This window comes from Cotesia typhae, unplaced genomic scaffold (assembly GCF_013202065.1).
Source record: "Cotesia typhae breed Kobodo isofemale line unplaced genomic scaffold, CoteBio_Ctyphae contig_48, whole genome shotgun sequence".
In the NCBI taxonomy this organism is placed as follows: domain Eukaryota; kingdom Metazoa; phylum Arthropoda; class Insecta; order Hymenoptera; family Braconidae; genus Cotesia; species Cotesia typhae.
Window position 1 is genome coordinate 9,892,520 of NW_027423756.1, and position 8,946 is coordinate 9,901,465.

The 8,946-nt window shown below is 27.4% G+C and overlaps 1 protein-coding gene across 3 annotated transcripts; it reads right to left on the reverse strand.

Moving 5' to 3' along the window:
• Nucleotides 1–29: 29 nt before the first annotated feature.
• Nucleotides 30–8,945, reverse strand: LOC141530212 (proton-coupled amino acid transporter-like protein pathetic). Of its 3 annotated transcripts, none has more exons than XM_074247207.1 (8): nucleotides 8,806–8,945; nucleotides 5,281–5,393; nucleotides 4,481–4,570; nucleotides 3,092–3,449; nucleotides 2,050–2,325; nucleotides 1,511–1,689; nucleotides 1,057–1,226; nucleotides 30–552 (listed from the first exon to the last, which is right to left on the reverse strand). In XM_074247207.1, the coding sequence occupies exons 2-8, from the start codon at nucleotides 5,340–5,342 to the stop codon at nucleotides 311–313; spliced, it is 1,377 nt and encodes a 458-aa protein (XP_074103308.1). In that variant the 5' UTR covers nucleotides 5,343–5,393; nucleotides 8,806–8,945; the 3' UTR covers nucleotides 30–310. The 3 variants fall into 3 exon arrangements, with proteins under 3 accessions (XP_074103308.1, XP_074103307.1, XP_074103306.1); XM_074247206.1 differs by lacking the exon at nucleotides 8,806–8,945 and adding an exon at nucleotides 7,748–8,234; XM_074247205.1 differs by lacking the exon at nucleotides 8,806–8,945 and adding an exon at nucleotides 7,316–7,561.
• Between the last annotated feature and the right edge of the window lies 1 nt (nucleotide 8,946).

Below are 8,946 nucleotides of genomic sequence, written 5' to 3' on the forward strand. Positions count from 1 at the left end.
ATCAACAAGATCCTTGATGAACACATGAATAAATGTGTAATAAGATATATAATTCCTTAAACTCGTATACTACTACTTGTTAAAATAAAGACAAGTAGGCGTCGAAAAAAGTTGGGTTGGAGCGACACTAAAATTCCACGTGTTCCAAATCACTCGTTTGGCCTTGGATTCAACCCAGCCGGAATTTATTTCTTTTTATTTAAATTATTTATTTTGCTTGTTGCTTTTTGCTTTCAAACATATGTAGAGAAAGATTAAGATTTTTGTCGTTTGAGTGTTTAGTTGTTTTTAGCTTTCAGTTTCGGATAAACTACGCGTAGTCTTTGATTATGTCGGACATAGCGACCCACGTGCCAGATATCAATGCGAGAATTGAGAAGATGAAGAGAAATATGTTCTTAATAAGCCTCCAGTAGCACGTACCTAGATGACCTTCCCAGCATGAAATTGTCTCAACGACAACGGGAATCGCGATACCCAGAAAGGAGAAAAATACTGCGCCGACTAGAGAGATAAATGGCTCGAGATTCGGTATCGCCAGAGCGATTACAACTGTAACAAAAATATCGAATATTATTGACTAAGCTGTTGCATTTAATTCTTTAATTTTACTAATTTTTTTTTTTTTTAGTTAAAATTCAGAAGTCAAAATTTGACTTAAAAAAATTTTGTGTTAAATAATTAACACTTTTACGTGTAAATTTAACATTTATTGTGTTAAATTAACACAAAAAAAATTTTAAACTAAACAAGAAAGTGTTAAATATTTAACATAAAAATTTTTAACACAAAATTTTGATGAAAAATCAACTTTATATAAAAATAATAATTCTGAACTAAGAAAAATATCATTTTGAAGGATTAGATCACCTTCAAGAAAAAACAAATTAATTCTTTAACTAAAAAATTGGTCTTGCTCTCTCAATTCAAGATAATAAAGTTAAATGAATTTCATTTTTTTCAGTGAATAATTAATAATTGTAGCGACTGATTTTTTGTTTTCGTATTGTTAATGCATGTACGGATGTGAGAAAATAATGCACTAGTGATAATTACCTGTAAGCAGAGCCATTATTATTCTCCATATTGTTTCACCAACACCGCCGTACTTGTGACTCAATCTAGATCTTACTGCTAGTGATGTTATTTCGAGTGGAACAAAAAATTGTAGTCCATAAGTAAAGAGAATCGCTAATGCAATTATTAATTTAACGACCTGAGCGAATCTGAAATTTTATTATGTAATTTAGATTTTCATTTATATTGTTATTATCTTGTGCACTTGTTACAGTAAGTGATAGCTTAAATAATGTCTATAATTAAATTTATGAAATTAAATTTTTATGATTTTTCAAAGTTAATTAAAAAAAAAATTTTTTTTCTTCTACTCGCTTGATATTTATAAATTTTTTAACTCAAATTTTTAATTTTTCAATGAAAATTTCTTGCAATAAAATTTTTTTGTAATATTGATGTAAATTAAAGATTTGGTAAATAAAGCAATACTTACACATCATCAACAGCTAAATTAAGAGTAATTATTGAAGCTGTTTCTTCACCGTATTTCAAGTATCCAAATATTCCCATAATCGCGTACAACGCAACAACAATAGTCATAGTTATATTAAGAACACTTGGGCAACCTAAAAAGTGGTGGGGTTTTTCCATGCTGTTTTCGATTGGCATTACCTGGTGACGATTAAATATTTTGTATAAATATGAACTACCAAGTAAATATTATGATTAAATAAAATAAAATGAAGAAAGATATTTAGTTATAAGTCATGAATGACGCACGTGTTATAATGATAATAAAATTCAAAAAACGAAATTTTATCAAAAATTTCAATAATAATCTTATTTTATGATTTATTTAAAGGTTAATAACATTATTATCCATTACTTTTATTGTAATGTAGGAATTTAGCAAGATAAATTTACGATACGTCAACAAGATAATTGTAATCGAACGATGAACTTTTTTTTATTACTGTGGGAGACAAATTTTTTTAATGAAAATATTATTTTATTATAGATAATTATCCTTACCACACCGATTCCCTCGATGGCGAAAATCACAGTAGCGAAAAATTTAGGAAGATTTTCGAGTTTAGCAATGTACTTGATCTCATTGTGCGGCGTGAAGTCTTTAAAAACGTAGTAGAGAGTACTTGCTAATCCGACAATCATGAATACATTTGCGAGCGCCGAAAACGGTATCAGATATCTCAGATTACGGATTTGAGATAGTAAAATACACGCTGGTATCAGTGCTAATATGTATAGCCTTATGTTTATGTCTGAGCCCGTGTGATAATCGGTGATCTATTGGAGAAATCAAAACAAAATTATTATTATTTTATTTTAAATTCTATGTTTATTTTTAATCGATTTGCATAAAAAAATATACCGGTAAAAATTATTGTACTGCTATAATTGTCTTCATTTCGAATTTATTTGGAATTTTTAAGTTTATAATAGTAAAAATATCTATCATGAGTTAAAATCATGATTTTTATAAAACAGAATTAATGACACCACGATTTTGGAATTCTTTGCACCAAGTTTTTTTTTTTTTTTTTTACAATCCAAGTAAATTTTATAAATAATTAAAAAACTTTTATTGATCAAAATTTTAACTCGAAATTCTGAGCTGAAAATTGAAGATACAAAAAAAAGCACAAAAAAATTTTTTTTTGTAGAGAATTAAATTTTCTGCAAATAAGTCCATCAATTTTTCCGTACTTCTAATCTTTTAGTCGAAAATCGAATTCTTCCCTTAAGAAAAAATTATTTGAATATAGCACGGTAAAGTTTTTTATCTAATGAAAAATTGTTTCAAATTTTCAGTCTAAATTAAATGTAAAAAATTGAAGATACGAAAAAATGATAAGAGGCTTATGTTTATATTAAATTAAATTTTCTAGAAGAAAGGTCCTTGTCAATTTTTCTGTATCTTTCACCCTTTAGTCATAAATCAAGTTCATAGTCTGAAGAAAAAAATCTTCGAGCATAACTTTTCAAGTGAAGTTTTGGATTCATACAATTTTTCATTTTTTTTATTCTTTCAACCGAGATTTAAATAACTCACCTGTTTTATAGTCGTTGAAATAAATACAACGTAAACACAGGCACCGCCAAAATACGTGCAGCACAGCGCAGTATCCACGGCTAGTTTCATAAAATTGGCGTACGGTCTTATCGCCTTAGGCCCACACGCAAATGCTGTTTGGGCCGTTTCAGAGTACGTCATTTTGGGAGTTTTCGTCCGCCTACAGAGGTGATGTGATGATCTGACGAGAATGTGGACGCAGTGTCCGCAAAGTATCCCTATTAGGAGTGTGCCTATTCCACCGAAGATGAGACCGCCGTTTTTTAAGGCGTTTGGCATCGCTAATATTCCCGAGCCGAGAGATGACTTTACCATGTGGACCAGCGATCCTAGGTCACTGATGTCAAATATTTACATTATTATTATTAGAAATTTAGTAAATTTCCGATGGTCAAAAATAGATCGGATGATTTTAATTAAATAAAGCCGATTTATTTTACTACAATAAAGTAGCTCACTCTATGATATGAAAGCATACTTTCAATTTAAATTGAAAGTTTTATTTTAAATCCGAAATCGAAGAGGTTGAGGATTGAGGTTTAGTTTCCCAATCAGTATTTTACTTATACGAGTTGAATCTCTTTAATTTTTTTTCTAATCGACTATTCGCTCCTTAACGCTCACCAACTTCATATTACATGATTCGATCTTTTTGGCTTTATTAAGAATATCGAATGCTTTAACTTTCGAATACATTTTATTCAATATTTTTAAATTTATGCTGGTGTAAAAGTGTTCAATTTTCTGATAAAATAAAATTTGATAAAACTTTTATAAAATCATAAATCAAAAAATTTAATTATTTAATGTTTTTAAAATTATTTAAAATTCATCTACCAATTTTTTATCAATGAATTTTATTAAAAACTAAAAATCAATTGACATTGATCCGAAAAAAAAATTTTTATCGGTATTTATTATTAATCATAGATTTTTTCTTTTTAATCTAACAGATAATTTTAAGTGAATCATAACAAGTTTTTTTTTTTATATTTCTGTCAACGTAATTTAAAAAAAAAATTAATTAAATAATAACTGAAACATTTTCTTTTCGATAATTTTATTTTAATTACCAATTATTGATATAATTAGTGAAACAATATTTGAATTAAAAAAAAATTATTTAACACTTTCACAATCACAAGTCGGTGAAATTAATTTCCAAACTCTAAAACTTGATTTATCTTGAGTACTCAAAAATATTTACATACTTTTAATAAAATAACAACAATATAATCAATCAAAAATGTCAATTTTTTCCTCATTATTTCAGGCAATTACAGTACTGCACCGAGCGTGCTAATCTGTCTTGAAAAATGAAAACAAGGTGAAATGTAAACAAAATATAAATATAATAATGACACTTACGAGTAGGTATTTTTTTTATCTCGATGTTCGAATGGATCATAGAGTTCATCCTTTTCGTTGTACTCTCCGATAGTCGGTGCTATCTTCGTGCTGTTAATAAAAATCAAACGCAAACATATGTATCACTATTGTACTAATTTACGACTCATGGTCATGAGCAGTTATTTATCGCATAACTTTCTGTATAATCATTATCAATGTCAGCCGGCCGATTGATCGTAATACTACATCTGATAATAGTGAAAAAATGATCAGATATATCATCAAACTTGTTGAATAACTATATAATAATTTATTAATTAGATTACAAAACTCCTTGATAAGAACAAAAAATTATCGGGAACAAATATTTGTCTACGATATTTTTAAGTGGATCATAGATATCTGATTTATACTTTATCGATTTAATAGATCAATATCAATGATACTGCGAATTATTTTTCTCAGGTGTAAAGGTCCGTTGATAATTATACAGATAAAATGTAAACAAGAAAATATTTATTTATTTTTAATCTCGTAAAATTTTTAATGGTCCCCAAATTACTCTCGCGAAATATAATATTTTTTTCGGAAAAAAAATGAATTATCCCAAACATAATACGCTTTATTATCAAATACATTAAGATTAATTTACATCAGATTATTCACATTACACAATTTGCTTAGTGCGTCATTACTTTTTTTATCTTAAATCTAAACATAATTTTATTTTATTTTAACCGTGAAAATGATATTTATTTTACGATTTTGCTTTAGTAAATTATATTTTTATAATTGATAAATATACACGACGAACTTACGTGCTGCTAAACTCCTTCATTTGACTTCCTGGAGTCTCTTTTTCAGAGTTATTTTTCCACATTTTTTATTATTATTGTGTTATTTTGTTAAAATTTTTTTTCCGAACCTTGTCCTGAAAAATAAACAAAATTAATTAAAATTATTTTTATCTAATAAACAATTTAATAGAATTTAGATCGTTAAAAATTTTATGGACATAGAGAATCAGAAAAATATAAAATTTTAATTTTTGAAATAAAAAATCTGAATAAAAATTTTTAATATTTGACTTTTAAAATAAAATAAATTTTAAGATCCTCTAATTTATTTAAAAAGAATGTCTTTATATATATTATGACCTTTAAAAAATTGTTACAACAAAAAATATTTCATATTTGATAAATGGAAATATCTTAAAATTTCATTCCAAGCCATATAAAAAAATAGGTAAAATCCAAACAAAAATGAAATAAAGTGTTTATCAATATTGAACGATTAAAGATCATCTTTCCGATAAAAAGCACTCTTAAACGCGAATCTCAGAAAAATCACAGATTACCGGCCCTCATCAAATACTGAACAAAAAAAAACCAATTAATTAAAATAAATAATCCCAATTGATAAAATGTATGTTAAATAAACAAGAAAAAAAGTAAATTAGACGGAAGAGAAAACTCATTGTTGCAGGTTGACTATTTTTTTCCAATTACACAAGGTCATAAATATAATTTCTAATCATCAGTTCACGTAAGTGAAATCGTCGCGATGGCATTGACACAAAATAAAATACGGAAATAAAAACATTATTAATTTACGGACCACATGTGTTTGTAAATAAAAAGCGAAATCTTTGAATTAAAAACAAACAAACACGTCATTTATCACTAATTAATCGATTAACTTAATTAACAGTTTATTTTTTACAATAGGATCGACAACCGGATGTCGTCTATTTTTCATATTAATGTATTTGAGCAATCTTAATTTTGACATTCAAAAATTTTTATCAGTTTTGAGATTTTGACATGCAAATTAAGAATAATTTTTCCCGAGATTTCAAATCAATAAGATTTTATTCTCGGAATATCCAAGCGCGATAAAGTATAAGTATATCAATTGATTTATTATCAATCTGATAAATACCAGTCGAAGAATATTATTCAATAAAATTGACAATAAATAAATTAAATGAATTAAAAACTGATCTGGAAATGCAAATTTAAACTTATGAATAAAAAAAAACTGCGACTTGAATTTAAATAATTATATCAGTATTAAAAAATCGAAATGCAAAAATGTTGAATTGCAAATTAAAATCGACGTCATGTTTTCTTTTATGATAATTATCAAACCGCTAATTTGTAATTTAATGTCATGTGTTCTTTTAGTGGCTGCTAATAATAGTGCACTCAATTATCAATATTTCAGTAAATATACCTAACAAAAGTCATCCTTATTATATTACATTAACTTCTGTACAAACAGCACATTATTATATGGATCACTTTTTTATTTATTAACAAATGTGCTTAAGTGTAATTAGATTAATTAAATATGACAGCTTGTAATTTAATTGTTGAGTTATCTCGCATCGGTATCACTATTTTATTTATTGAATTGTCAATAATATCATCACGATTTTCTAGACTACTAAATTGTCTAAGGTAACTTTATTACTTCATTACATATAAAATTTTGCCATTTAACATTTTTCCGAGCAAACTATTGTTTATTATTTCACTCTTATCAAACCACTAACTCCGTGTTATCTTTTCCTTATACACTAATGTGTAAAAAAAAAATTATTTAAAAATTTCTTTATACATTTTACATTTAAATTTCCACTTAAAGAAATTTTGTTGAAAAATTAAAAATAAAAAATTAATTTGAAATAAAAAAAAAACATTCAAACTTCTAATAATAGAATTTAATGACATTAAAGATAAATAGAAAAATAATAATGTTTATCTAAATCTCTCTAATTCATCTAAAAATAAATAAATAAATAAAACGATGGCATTACAAAAAAGTAATTACAATAAAAAAATTACGTACTTGTTACGAGGTTTCTAGTAGCCTTAAAAATAATTTAACCGGATAAAATAAAAAAAAAAAAAATTCACAATAAAAGAGTATTTACAAAATACATGGGATAAAGTAAACGTTTGTTGAGAAGGACTGCGGAGACTGTACGTCTCACCTGACGGGCGGTCTGTCACACTCTAGACTAGTCTTAATTGTATATACGGCTTATAAAATAAATGATACGTGAAAGAAACCGGGGTTATTACGTTAATCGTAAGCGAGTGTACTCACACTAAATGAATCTCACTCGGGGAGTAAGAGATGTTATATTATTCGCGTTATCACCAATAGCCAAACTGATTACGGATTACATTTTACCTCAAACACCACCATCGCTCTCAAAAGATAAAACATACATTTTTTTATTTCATTGTCTTATTGCTAAATTAAATAAAAAAATACCTTTTGTCAACTCCCACTGAGCACACACATATAAATAATTAAACAATTATTATTTATTTAGATCAGAGTAATCCACTTTTTAAGTTCATTATTTTTATTCATATTATTATTATTTTTCAGATAAAACGCAGTTTTTTAAATCCAACAATTAACGTGCGCTGTTCAGCAAACAACGTGTAACTCGACAGTCTTCAATTAGGCGGTAATATATATACCGAGTATGTAAAACGACGTAAATACACATGAGGGTCGTTTGTGTTGATAAGTCATCAGTAAAACGGAGTCGTTATCGTGGGGGGACCATGTTACGTCCTCAAGTTGACGTTAATTTTCGAAATATTTAACTAGTCTTATTATTGTCTATGAGTTAGTTAAAAATGGAAAAATACTTGAAATTAACTCCCAAAAAAACAAGCAAAGGGCTTAATGAATAAATAGCAGAGAAAATTAAAATTAAAATAAAATTGTTTGTATTTTATATTAAATAGGGGATAGATCCGTTCGTATTCGCCCGTTAACTACGATTAACGTCGCACATATTATGTTATGCGTTCACACTTTGTCTCCCTTTCTCTTGGGATAAATAGAACCACCACTTCTCATTTAATTCTATTACAAACAACTGGCACCTTCATCTTTACCACCTCCAATTTCTTCTCCTTCTTTCCTCTGGATGTAAAGCGTTAAATGTAAAATGTAAAATGTAAAATGTTAGTTTCAGCTCTTTCTACTCATACTTATGTATTTAAACTCTTTTATATTTACAATACATAACATTACGGGGAACAAAATCACACGACACATAACAGAGACAATTTATAGAGTCTATAGAGGCTATACTTGAAGCATGGTAGGGTTAGATCCGATCTATCGTTTTCTCCCGATTATTTTGTCCTCGTTACAATCTTTAGCTCCTACTCTTATCCTCACAATAATTACAATAGTCGGTAAAATAATGTAACAACATACAGTAACATTACATTGGCAGTCGTGTATGGATACTTTTACTCCCTCGCACTTCTCAATAGCGACAATAGCATTATCTTTATTGCACTTACGGTTTCAAAATCCCATAAGCATGTCTGCATTCTCGATCTCGTTCTTCCTTTCACTTTTTTTCACTACATGTGACTCGTATTATCTGGCTGACCATTTTTTTTTTAACTATTTTATTATTATAATATCGACGATTGTTTCTC

Coding starts and splice junctions, on each gene's coding strand:
- LOC141530212 (XM_074247207.1), bottom strand. CDS start 5,342: ATGTGGAAAAATAACTCTGAAAAAGAGACTCCAGGAAGTCAAATGAAG. Junction 2,326..3,091: donor TTTCAACGACTATAAAACAG/GTGAGTTATTTA, acceptor TTTCTCCAATAG/ATCACCGATTATCACACGGG. Junction 553..1,056: donor AATAATGGCTCTGCTTACAG/GTAATTATCACT, acceptor TTTTTGTTACAG/TTGTAATCGCTCTGGCGATA.